The 13,387-nt window shown below is 42.8% G+C and overlaps 1 protein-coding gene across 2 annotated transcripts in view; it reads left to right on the plus strand.

Annotated features, from left to right (window-relative positions):
- The window catches only part of LOC140731756 (sodium- and chloride-dependent GABA transporter ine), a 123,165-nt gene that overhangs the window by 40,456 nt on the left and 69,322 nt on the right, over positions 1-13,387 (plus strand). For both annotated transcript variants that reach the window (XM_073053523.1, XM_073053522.1), the window contains exons 2-3: positions 2,268-2,402; positions 8,351-8,558. In XM_073053523.1, coding sequence (XP_072909624.1) covers positions 2,294-2,402; positions 8,351-8,558 — 317 coding nt within the window. In that variant the 5' untranslated portion in view covers positions 2,268-2,293. The remainder of the gene's footprint in view (positions 1-2,267; positions 2,403-8,350; positions 8,559-13,387) is intronic.

Genomic DNA, 13,387 nt, shown 5'->3' on the forward strand with positions numbered 1-13,387 from the left:
CCTGAGGCTGTGCCCTATTGTCCTAGACTGTCCCAATATTGGAAACATCCTCTCCATGTCCACTCTATCTAGCCCTTTCAATATTCAATATTCTCAGAGCAGAGTATATGGGAAATCTTGATAAGCATTGAACATTTCATCCAAATTAAATAGTTCTCAGTATGGCACTAATAATTTAAACATAGATTTGCTTTTTTGCCTACTGTGACAATTCTGGTGCTCCAGCTGAGCTCCTGCATTTGTTGTTGTAGTGTGTTAATGCTCTTTCAATGAACTGAGTTTACTACATTTCAAAATATCACTCAAGGTTATAATTACTAAATGAATGTTTATTTGGATAAGTACAGAATCAGTACAGAAGTTACAGATTCCAGTCCAAATATTTGTTGAAAGTATAAAAATAACCCGAGCCTCTGGGAAGGAGAGAGGGGTTGGCGGAAACACGGAAAATTAGGTGGGACGTGAATTTGACATTCCTCCAATAATCCTTGTCCTCATCCGAGGCAGAGGGAGGAATGGTTAACTTCTCTCCTGATGCCAGCAGTGCTGATTTCTTATCAAAGGCAGCAGAGCAAGGATGAATAAAATTGAATGCAATCTCGAATAGTGAATAAGAGTTTCATTAATTTACCTATGGGAATGAGGAAGCCATTTTTAGAACCTGTTGTAAACTGATGAGTTGATATACTGGAGTCCATGACAGTGTGAATGAATGTACTATGCTAAAGAAACAGAGCTGAAGCAAGAAGAAACTCTTTCCCATGATTTACAATTTTAATTTTATATAAAGCTTTTGATTAGGTATAGTGATCAGGGAACTATACAGCAATGTGGTATAATACAGATATTAACAAAACAAATTCCCATTGCATGAAGTGTACTGGGAGTACTAAGCCTAGGAAATGGGAAAACAGCTGACAATTTTATAGGATGATTTACCACTTGCCTACAAGTCACAAAAAAGCAAAAGTGCAGAGAGAAGGATTGCATGTGAAAGGTATCACGGGAGAAATGAATAACCTCACTTGAAAGAAGAAGTTGACCGAGAAAGGGAATTACTATAATTATCATATTATTTATTACAATTTTATGTAAACCATTCTCCCTAACTAACATGGAGTGAAAGAACAGACATAGAAACCTGACTGAGATCAAGAAAAAATTACAAACATACATTAAAAAAGAAACTTTCTTCAGAAATATTTGTGGAAGGATGGAGAAAATTATAGGGTATCGAGACAAAAAGTGAAGGACCATTAAACCCCAATCTATATCATTAGACTACCATAGATGTCGGATTATAAGCCGCTACTTTTTTCCCACATTTTGAACAGCTTTGAACACTGCGGCCTTTACTACAGTGCGGCTAATGCATGATTTTTTTCATGCCGCCAAAAACATTTTGCCTCGTAACAGTAGACCAATAAAATTGATGAGTAGTTCACAGAGGTCCAATGAAATTGTACGATAAATCAAGCGCGCTTTCACAATTAAATTATTGTAAATCAGTCATTTGTACTCACCCTCATCAACATGGAAAACACTCGAAGAAAAGCATTGTGCTGCCTTTATGGCAGTTATTTAGTTTATAATATTTTCGCTTAGTAATTCATTTGTTAGTATTTTCTAGTTAAAGTTAGAAGTGTTTTAAGTATATTTGTTTTCTGTACTACATCCCGGGATGCTATGACGTCACATCCGGTTTCGCCGCGTCTTGTGGGAAATACCGGTTTGCGATAAACGGGAAGGTGGGGGGCAAGCGGCATTAGACCCGAGCGAAACGTTGCTTTTAAGTTAAAGGCGATCAATAACTTTTCCTGGTAGGCTGCAGTATATATATTTTTTACCAGTCGTTAGGAGATATTGGAATGTTGTTCAGTAAAAAAGTATACGCAACGTAATTTGTATGTTACCGATACGTATGTATATTTAAAAGTAGCCGCGTTACAGGCACGGTTCGAAAAAAAGCATTTGCAATATGTATTTGTTTATGTTACCATATGGATTTAATTAAAAGTTAAAAAATCCTCACGTGTAATATCTTTCTGTGTAAATATCTCATATTACAACGTGGGACACCTGCGGCCGAAAATCCGGTGCGGCCTAAAATCCGGTGCGGCTTGTACAAGTACAAAATTGATTTTCTTTCTAAAATTAGAGCCAGCGGCTTTTAATCAGGTGCGCTCTGTAGTGCGAAATCTACGGTAATCACTGATTTATGTTACGATTATAATCATTTTAATCTCACTTTATTTCCTCTCTTTCAGGAGCATTTCTGATTCCTTTCTTTATTATGCTTGTGCTGCTCGGTATCCCACTTCTCTACATGGAAATAGCAATTGGACAGTATTTTAAAGTTGGGCCAGTTAAAGCTTTAGCCAAGATTTGCCCACTGCTCAAAGGTCAGTGCAATCGATTTATCTACTGCCAATCAGGCAGCCTTGGAAGTGATGCACTTATATATAAAAAAGGAATTAAATGATAACCTCGAGCTGCAAGAGTTTACTAGAGCTGCAGAGGCAAAGGAATCAGAGCTATCAATAAGGTCAAACGTTGTGCCCAGAAATGAAATTATAGAGCTACACAGCTCAGAAAGAGCCCAACTTATCAAGACCAAGCAGGATGTATTCCTGAGCTCGTCCCATTTCCCAGCCATTAGTCCGTATCCCTCTTAAGTTTCCTATCCATGAACCTATCCAAATGTCTTTTTAACATTGTAATTATCTCTATCTCCGCCAGTTCCTCTGGCATGTTGATCCATATACTCACCACAATCAGTGTTAAAAAGCAAGTTCCTTTCAAATATGTCCCCTCTCACTTTTAACCAATGTTCTCCGGTTTTAGTCTCCCGTAACCTTGGAAAATGTTTGTGATAATCCATCTTCTGTACAGAACATAGAACAGTACAGCACAGTCCAGGCCCTTATGCCCATGATGTTATACTAATCCTTTAACCTATTCTAAGATAAATCTAACCCTTCCCTCTCACATAACCGTCCATTTTTCTGTTCATCGATGTGCCTATCTAGAAGTCTCATAAATGTCCCCAATGTATCTTTCCCTACCACCACTCCAGGCAATGCATTCCATGCACCCACCGCTCTCTGTGTAAGAAACCTACCTCTGATGTCCCCCCGATACTTTCTGCCAAACGCCTGATGGTCATACCCCCTCGTATTAGTCATTTCCACCCTGGGGGTGGGGCTGGAAAAAGCGGTGGCAGCACACTCTAGCACTGCATCTTATCATCTTATATACCTCTATCAAGTCACCTCTTACCCTCCTTCACTCCAAAGAGAATTACCCTAGCTCACTCAACATGTCCCCATAAGATATGCTCTCTAATCTAGCGCTCATCATGGCAAATTTCCTCTGCACCCTCTCTAAAGCTTCCATATCCTTCCAATAATGAGATGAGCAGAACCTAATGCAATACTCCAAGTGTGGTCCAAACAGGCTTTTACAGAGCTGCAACATTACCTCATGACTCTTGAACTCATCCCCCTGACTAATGAAGACCTACACACCATACACCCCTTAACCACTGTCAACTTGCTCTGGAACATTGAGAGATCTATGGTCATGGAGCCCAAGATTGCTCTGTTCCTCCCCACTGTTAAGGCTCCTACCGTTAACCCTGCCTTCTGCCTTCAAGTTTCACTTTTCAGAGTGAATCACACATCACTTTTCCAGATTGAACTTCATCTGCCACTTCTCAGCCCAGCTCTGCATCCTATAAATTTCCCAATTAGCACTGCTTCAATATTCAGTTTCCTGCATATCATTAGTTCATGGGACCTCATGTGGAAGAACCATATCTCCTCCATTAACAAAAAGTTCAAAGTAAATTTATTACCAAGCTACATATATGTCACAATATACAACCCTGAGATTCGTTTTCTTGTAGGCATTCTCAATGATAACCATAATAAAATCAAAGAAAGACTGCAATGACAGGGTAGACAACCAGTGAGTAAAAGACAACAAACTGTGTAAATACAAAGAGAAAGGAAAAAAAAGAAATAGTAAATAAATAAGCAATAAATACCTAGAACATGCAATGAAGAATCCTGGAACGTGAGTCCATAGGTTGTAGGAATATTTCAGTGATGGGGTAGGTGAAGTTGAGTGAAGTTATCCCCATTGGTACAGGAGCCTGATGGTTGGGGGGTAATAACTGTTCCTGAACCTGGTGATGTGAGTCCTGTGCCTCCTGTGCTCCTAATAGCCACAGAGAGAAGACAGCATGGCCTGGGTGGTGGGTCCCTGATGATGGATGCTGCTTTCCAATGACAATGCTCCCTGTAGATGTGTCCAATGGTAGGGAGGGCTTTACCCATGGATTGTGTCATATCCATTACCTTTTGTAGAATTTTCCACGTAAGTGCAATTGTGAAGAAAGCACGGCAGTGCCTCTACTTCCTCGGGTGTCTGCGGAGATTCAGCACGACATCTAAGACTTTGACAAACTTCTATAGATGTCTAATGGAGAGTGTATTGACTGGCTGCGTCACAGCCTGGTTGGGAAACACCAATGCGTTTGAATGGAAAATCCTACAAAAAGTAATGGATTCAGCCCAGTGCATCAGTGGTAAAGCCTTCCCAACCACTGAGCACATCATGAAACATTGTCCTAAGAAAGCAGCATCCATCATCAGAGATCCCCACCACTCAGGCTGGGCTTTCCTCTCACTGCTGCCATCAGGTAGAAGGTATAAGAACCTCAGGACTTGCACCACGAGGTTTAAGAATCGTTACTACCCCTCAACCATCAGGCTCTTGAATTCAAGGGGAAAACTGCACTCACTTGCCCCGTCATTGAGATATTTCCCATAACCAATGATCTCACTATTTACCTCATTATCTCATGTTCTTGCTATTTATTATATTTGCATTTGCACAGTTTGTCATCTTCAACTCTGGTTGATCTTTCATTGATTCTGTTACAGTTATTATTCTATAGATTTGCTGAGTCTGCCCACAGGAAAATGAATCTCAGGGTTGTATATGGTGACACATACGTACCTTGATAATGAAATTTACTCTGAACTTTGCACCACCCCCTATCTATTACCTCAGTCACTCCACTGCACTGTAAACACTTTTAACCTCTTTTTATAATGCTGTTTGCATTGTAAATACAGGCTGATATTGATGTATTTATGCATATTTAATGCATATCTGTATTTTCAATTTTATTTTTATATATTTCTTTATTCTGTATGTTTGTTGAATGTTGTCCCTTTGTGTTGCATGTGGCTGCAACAGACCACAGCAATTTCCTAATGTATGTAAATTAGAAATGGCAAGTACAGTTAATCCCTGATCCCTGATCCATTGCAACCTACTATAATCTTCTACACTATTCACAACACCAACAACCATTGTATCAAACTTACTGACCCACTTTTCCACTTCCTCATCCAAGTCATATATAAAAATCACAAAGAGCAGGGTCCCAGAATAGATCCTTGCAGAACATCATTCATCATTGTACTCCAGGCAAAATCTACTACAAACCCTCTGCCTTCCGTGGGCAAGCCAATTCTGAATCCACACAGCCAAGTTTCCCTAAATCCCATGCTTACCCTGGAGAACTTTGTTAAATACCTTACTAATATCCACTTATACCACATCCACCACTCTACGATTATCAATGTGTTTAGTCACTTCCTAAAAGAAGTCTAGCAGACTCATTTAGGCTCTTCCTTAACATTGGCATTTTCTAGCATATTATTCTGTTCTACCCAGACACATTCGTCAAGGTCCTTCTCACTGGTGAATACTGAAGCAAAATATTCATTGCGGAACTCCCTTAACTACTCCAACTGCAGGCATGTTGCCTGTTTTATCCCTAATTGGCCCTACCCCAACTCTAATCATCCTCCTGTTTTTCACGAGCATGTAGAACACCTTGGGGTTTTCCTTAATTCTACTTCTCATGCCCCCTACTAGATCTCCTAAGTCCATTCTTAACATCCTTCCAGGCTACTTTGGAACTCTCTAGAGCCCTGACTGATCCTTCCTTCCTAAACCTTAAGTTTGCTTTGTTCTTCCTCTTGACGAGCTGCTCCACATCTCTTGTCAGCTATTGTTCCTTTACACTAGCATCCTTTCCCTGCCTCAATGGGACAAACCTATTCAGAACCTGGGCAAATGCTGCCTAAGTAACTTCTACATTTCCATTGTGCATTTCCCTGAATATATCTGTTCCCAATTTATGCTCCCCAGTTCCTGCCTAAGACCATTGTATTCCCCCCTCCCCCACTTAGATACTTCCCCATACCATCTGAGCCTATCCCTGTCATGGAGTTGCGGTTACTATCGCAGAAGCAGTGAGAGCTCACCGAGAGCTCTGTCGCCTGAACAGTATCAGATCTAATATGGCCTCTTCTTGAGTTGGCCTGTCTACATATTGTGTGAGGAATTCTTCCTGGACACACCTAACAAATTTTGTCCCACCTAAACCTTTTCTATTAAGGAGGTACCAATCAAAATTAGCAAATTTGAAGTCCATAAACAACCTTGTTATGGTTGCATCTTTCCAAAATCTACCTCTCCATCTGCACCTAGTGGGGGAGGGGTTGGAGAATACTCTTAACAGAGTGATTGCTCCCTTCCTGTTTCTGACTTCCACCCATTCTGACTCAGTAGACAATTGCTCCACAATGTCCTCCCTTTCTGCAGCTGTGATACTAACCCTGATTAGCAATGCCACTCCCACACTTCTTTTGCCTCCTTCTTTGTCCCTCTTGAAACATCTAAGCCATGAAATATCCAGCTGCCCTAGTGACAGCCAAGTCTCTGAAATGGCTGCAGTGTCTTAGTTCCATGTACTGACTCATGCTCTAAGTTTATCGCCTTTTCCCAAATACTTGTTACATTAATATAGTCATATTTCAACACATCCAACTGACTGCAGTTATTCCCTTTCTACTGTTTATCTGTCCTCACAGTCCCTTTACACTCTGCGTCTCCTTTACAACAACTGCCTCATCTTCTGACCTATCACACTCATTCCCATCCCCCGCCCCCAAGCACTAATGAACATGTTCACAAGTATATTGGTCTCCTCCCCCAACCCCACCAAGTTCAGATATAACCTGACCCTTTTGTACAGGCCATATGATCCCCAGAAGAGATCCACACCAATTCCTCAGCCACACATTCATTGGCCAGATCATCCTATTCTTACCCTCAGTGGCGCGGGGCACAAAAGATTACTACCCTTGAGGTACTGCTTTTCAGATTCCTGCCTAACTCTCTATATTCAGGACCTCATCCCTTTTCCTACCTATATCATTAGTACCAATACCAATGAATAGTCAATACTTTTGGTCACTCACGTTCCTCCTCAGGAATGCCATGGACTTGACCTGAGATGTTCCTGACCCTGGCACCTGGGAGGCAACATATCATCCAGGAATCTCCTTCATGTCCACAAAATCTCTTTGCTGTTCCCCCATCTATTGAATCCTCCTATCACCATGACTCTCCCTTTCTTCCTCCTTTCCGGCTGAGCCACAGAGCCAGACTCAGTGCCAGAGACCCTTTGACGGCAGTTTCCCTGGTAGGTCAACCCCCAACAGTATCCAGAGGGGTATTCTGGTTACTGGGGGGCAATGACCACAGAAGTACTCTGTACCAATTCCCTTTCCCTCTGCTGGCAGTCACCCAACTACCTGCATCCTGCAACTTAGGGGAAGCTACCTCCCTGCAAGTCTTATCTATCACCTCCTCAGTCACCTGAATGAGCCAAAGGTCATCCAGCTCCCTAACGTGGTTTGTAAAGGGGTGCACCCAGATCTCCTACATCTTACACGATGACATGGGATCCATTCTCACAGCTCAAGCTGGGCACTAATAAACAAAGAAAGAGAAACCTGACAGAAACCTCACCTAGCCTCCACCTCTCTCAACGAACACCGTTGGGTCAAAGCCTCTGCTCCCTACTCTAACCCTCTCCCACTCCCACAATGGCCGCTCCGCATAAACCTAACTTCTTTTTATTGCCCCTTGCCCAGTGCCTCTTAACCCAAGTGATCTTATTGCCACAGAAAGTCCTGACAGGCCCCGCTTACCTTTGAAATCTGGTACATAAACTGCACAAGCAATTGTCTCCAAGAAACTCCTGACAGACTCCACCCACCTTTAAGATCTGGCCCTTAAATCTCCTCAGGGTTTTATAAACTTCTATATGGTCACCTCTATACCTCCAATGATTGTTTTCTATGCATGACCAGCATTCTACTTTATCAGCACAATTATTCTATTTTCCTTCAAGAATGGCCAATGTTGGTTGACAATGGTTGCAAGACTGGCTTAAGATCTTCTATCCTCTCTCCTCTAGGTGTTGGGATTGCATCAGTGGCCATTTCCTTCATTTTGTGCACATATTACAACCTCATTATAAGCTGGTCTCTTTATTACTTAATCAAATCTTTTCGGAACCCGCTGCCCTGGCACAGTTGCAACAATACCTGGAACCATCCGGAAACCTGCACGGGTAGCCACACCGTCAGTAACACCACAGAATCAGCCAGCCAGCAATTCTTTGAGTAAGTCCTCCATGTTACTGCACATTAAAATATTTAAGAGGATTATAAGTGATGTAGCAGAAAAGGTACCTGGCCTAATATGTGTGGCAGCCGTCGGTCGTGGTCGACCATGGGTACTGCGCCTCCGGTAGTCACTAGGAGTGGACTCTCCAGGGTGCAAGCCGGGGCAGAGTTGATATGGAGATCCATCTGTTGCCCAAGCAGTGGGTCCCCCTCTCCATGCTGATGACAGGTCCAAAGGAACGACGAAAGTCGATACAGTTTGGTGCCAGCAGCATCGCAGGAGTTGCCGTGCCGGTGCTGGGTACAGCGGTCAGCTGCCTTCGGGACTCCGACTCCAGATTTTCCCTCGGGGTTTACTCCCAAAGCCTTTCCCGTGAGCGGGTATAGCCGCAAGGCAGCAGAGGTTTGAAATCGGAGTTTTCCCTCTCCTGGATGAGCTACCGTCCGTGGTTAACGAGTCCCATTTGCCCGGAGCAACTGGTTTTAAGGCGCCAGTGTCCCGCCTTTGCCCCTTCTCCTGTCAGTGAGAACAGCTCCACCGGGCATAAGAACTATGCCACACGTGAAGGCCAGGAGTTGGACTTGGTTGTCAGAGGCTGTTTGAGACGCACGCCATGAAGAGCATTTGTTTAGCAGTGGGAGCTCGTCCCCACTACCACACTTCAGCTATGACTACCTGGCCTAATAACACCTGCAAAAATAAAACAAGGGGGTCACTGTTTCACCGTGAGCCCTAAAGACAATAATTAGCGGTCACAAAACTGCACGCCCAATATTAATAATGCAGAACAAACCTTTCATTTTCAGAAACAGCTTCATTCAGCTTCTTCTAAAGAACCTCATTGAACATTGGTAAAATTATGGGTTTTTTAAAGCAAGAAGGTAGAGCTTAAGAAGGCTCATTTCTCATGGCCCTGCTTTGCAGAGTTTCCTCCGTGCCTTGATTGGTTTTGCTGGTTTGGCCTCCAATGTTTTATTTTAAATTTATCTCAGGGGTTTGCATGATTATTGTTCTGGCTTGGACATCGCACTTCATAAAGAGATGAGACTGAGCAGTTCTTTGGGAATTCCAAGCATTCCGAGAAGGAAAAAGGTTTGTAACACAAACACGAGACAATCCGCAGAGAGAATGAAGGGTCTCGGCCTGAAACGTTGACTGTTTACTCTTTTCCATGGATGCCGCCTGGCCTGCTGAGTTCCTCCAGCATTTTGTGCATATTACTTTGGATTTTCCAGCGTGTGCAGATGTTCTTGTGTTTGTGCTACTACTACGCTGCAAAGTCGCTTCCAGGGATGCCGCGCCTGCAAAAGTTTAAATCCTCCCTTCAAAACCCTCTCTCACTGCTCCCCCTCTATGATCTCTGCTGCCCTCTAGTCCTGATGAAGGGTCTCAGCCCAAAACACCGACAGCTTACTCTTTTCCATAGATGCTGCCTGCCCTACTGAGTTCCTCCAGCATTTTGTGTGTGTTGGTTGAATAGGTTTGTAAGACAGACTGACTGACCGATGATACCAGCAAATCAGTGAATGCTGGTGCCTTGCTACTGCTAGTAAGTTATGAACCAACATTTCATGTGTAAACTGTAATATTGTTAATAAATTAGCAATTTCATTAGAATGGTGAGGGCAGGAGTTTCAGATAAACGTATTTAACAAGTTTATGAATAACACAACAATTTCTATGACGCACTTCACATAAAATGGATTGTCCAAAATCCTTTGTAGCAAGATTATTTTAGGGGGTCAATTAGAAAGGTGCTGGGTAATTGCTTTTCATTGTGCTGATGCTCTCTCTCTCTGTGAATATCAACGACACCACAATGGGGTACATTCTGAAGTGCAGAGCACACCGAGCCCAAATACAGATGCTGCTGCTTCTGAATATAATTTGCTACAAAACAAAGTAATTAAAGACAAATCTAATTCTGTAAGAATTACATGCCACTGCAGACATGCAGTAAAATTCAAAATTAAGGAAATTTTTAAACATAAAATACAGCAATAAACAGGGATTGTCACTCCAGGCAGCATCTGCTGTGCTTTCATTCATCAGCAAGGATGATTAAGTTACCAGCATCTTTACAAATTATATAATGTGACACCTGACACACAGATCTAGGTCTTGTACTGTTCATCTTCAGAAGACAAACCTACACTTGTCATACTTCCTCAGTTCATTCAAACTGAACTAAATCCTGATTTGAATTTCTTCTTCTGCTCTTTTCTGGTTACTTCCGTTACTTTAGTTTGCTTTAACTTTTCTTAACATCCTTAGCATCTTTCCTATAGTTGCGGCTTAGTGTGACGAAATATTGGAAGCAATTACTCTAGCATCAATTTCAACAATGCAGTACAATACGGGATTGTTACCTGTTCCATTTGAAAGCAAAATATTAAATTTGTGCCTCCTCTGAGATGCAGTGAAATGCAATAACTAATTATGAGGGCAAACACACGAGGAAGTGTTCTACGTGGTTCTATTACATGCTGCTTTGATTCAGACATACAGTGCGGTAACAGGCCCGTCCAGCCCAATGACACTGTGCCACCCAATTATATTCACGGGACCAATTAACCCACTAACCCGCACACCTCGTAAAACGGGAAGAAGCTGGAGCACTTGGAAGAAACCCATACTGTCACAGGTATAACATCTCAACTCCTTAGAGACAGAAGCAGAACTGAACCCAGGTCACTGGCACTGTAATACCATTAAGCTAGCTGCTGCGCTGTTTAAATTTTTTGGTATCTATGCTTTGCCTCCAAGGCAAGAATCTATTGCCTGCCTCAAATTGCTCTTGAGCTGGTGAGCTGCCTTCTTGGACCAGTGCAGGCCTCAAGTCAAATGCTCCCTGTGCTTTTCGGGACGGTGTTCTAGGGCTTAGATCTGGCAACACTGAAGGATCAGCTGCATAATTCCAAATCAGGAAGGTGTGTGACTTGGAGGGTAGCCTTCAGGTTGAAGTGTTGTCATGCACATGCTGCTCGGGTCTCTCTTGCTGATGGACGTCAAGGGTTTGGGAGGCGTTGTCGGTGTAACCTGAGCATTTAGTAGCTGGAGGGGAAGAACGTTCGAGGTGGGTGCCAACATGCCATCAGATACATTGCATTGCCTTGGATATTGTTGAGCCTCTTGACATTGCAAACGGAGAAGCTGCCATCGTGCTCCTGCCTTGAGTCCTGTAGGTGATGAAAGACTTTGCACGTCAGGACATGAATTAATTACCACAGGATACCCAACCCCATACTTGCACTATGGATACAGAGTTTCTGTGCTTGGTCCATTTGAGCTTCTGGTTATGGTGATACTCCAGGCTGTTGATGGTAGGTCTTTGATGATGGTGCTGCCATTGCAGCAGATGGACATTCCTTTACACTTCTGAGGCATGAATGTTACTTGCTACCAAGATCATTCTGTTCAGACAGGGTGCTGAGTACTGACCCAATATTGCCATTTGAAAATGGCCCAGACTAATCTATATCTTTATATACAACATTTTTACACTCAGTCTTCATCTTGCATTTCAGCAATTTTTCAACAAATTTCACTCCGCCCCTTTATGCATAACTACTTACTCTGCCTCCTTCCCAAGTTTCAGCATAGCTTAAGACAACTTCAATTTGAAAAAGCTAAAATCTAGCAATAATCTAGCAATATTTTTAATTATCGTTAGAATCGTAGAGAACCATTAGAATCCAGCACAGAGACTGGCCCTTGAGCCCATTGTATCTATGCCAACCATTATGCCTACCTTTACCGATCCCTCTGTCCTACATTAATTCTACCCTCTGTGCCTTACTCGTTCAAGTACCTTTCTAGATGGCTCTAAAATGTTTTTACTGATCCTGCCTCCAGCATTCCTCTGGCAGCTCAATCCAGATACCAACAGCTCCTCGTGTGAAACATTTACCCCTCAACTCTCCTGTAAGCCTCCTCCCTCTCACCCTAAAACTATTCCTACTTGTTTTAGACAGTCCTACCATGGAAACATAAGCAAGCTTTCTACCCTATCAATGCCTCTCGTTATTTTATATACCACTGCCACATGACCATTCAGCCTTCTTTGCTCCAGGGAAAAGATTCCCAATCTATCCAATCTTCCTTTATGACTCAAATCCTCCCATCCCTGTGAACATTTTTATTTTATTTGGAAATACTGCACGGTATCTGCCGTTCCAGCCCACCGAGCCTACGCTCTCCCCCAATTACACCTGTGTGACCAATTAACCTACTAACCCGGACGCCTTTGAGACATGGGAGGAAACCAGAGCACTCAGAGGAAACTCGTGCAGTCAAGGGAAGAAAGTACAAATGCCTTACAGGCAACAAAACGGGAATTGAATTGGGTTGCTGGCACTCTAATTCCGTTACACTAACCACTACGCTACCGTGTCGCTGCATCCTCTCTAGCAAAATCACAAACCTCCTACAATATTCCAACCAGAACTGCTCACGCTACTCCAAGCACAGCCTAACCAACATTTCATACGACAGTAACATAACGTCACACGTCTTGCACTCAGTATCTCAGCCAATAAATGCAAGTATGCCATATGCTGGCTTCACCACCTTATTTAGCACTCTAAGGATCTATTCACTTGTTTTTCTGTTCCATAACATTCCCCCCTACCCAACCTCCCTGCCCAAGGCCCTGACATTCATTGTGTACGGCCTGGCCTGGTTTAACCACCCATAATACATCATTTTGCACTTCACACTAACATCACAGTTCTGAGAAATCAGTGAAGACACACATTTCAGCCAGTGACAAAAGCTGCACGTTGGTTTACTGCTTCCCTGATTCACAAACAGCGAGTCTGAACAG

This window comes from Hemitrygon akajei, chromosome 8 (assembly GCF_048418815.1).
Source record: "Hemitrygon akajei chromosome 8, sHemAka1.3, whole genome shotgun sequence".
NCBI classification, from domain to species: domain Eukaryota; kingdom Metazoa; phylum Chordata; class Chondrichthyes; order Myliobatiformes; family Dasyatidae; genus Hemitrygon; species Hemitrygon akajei.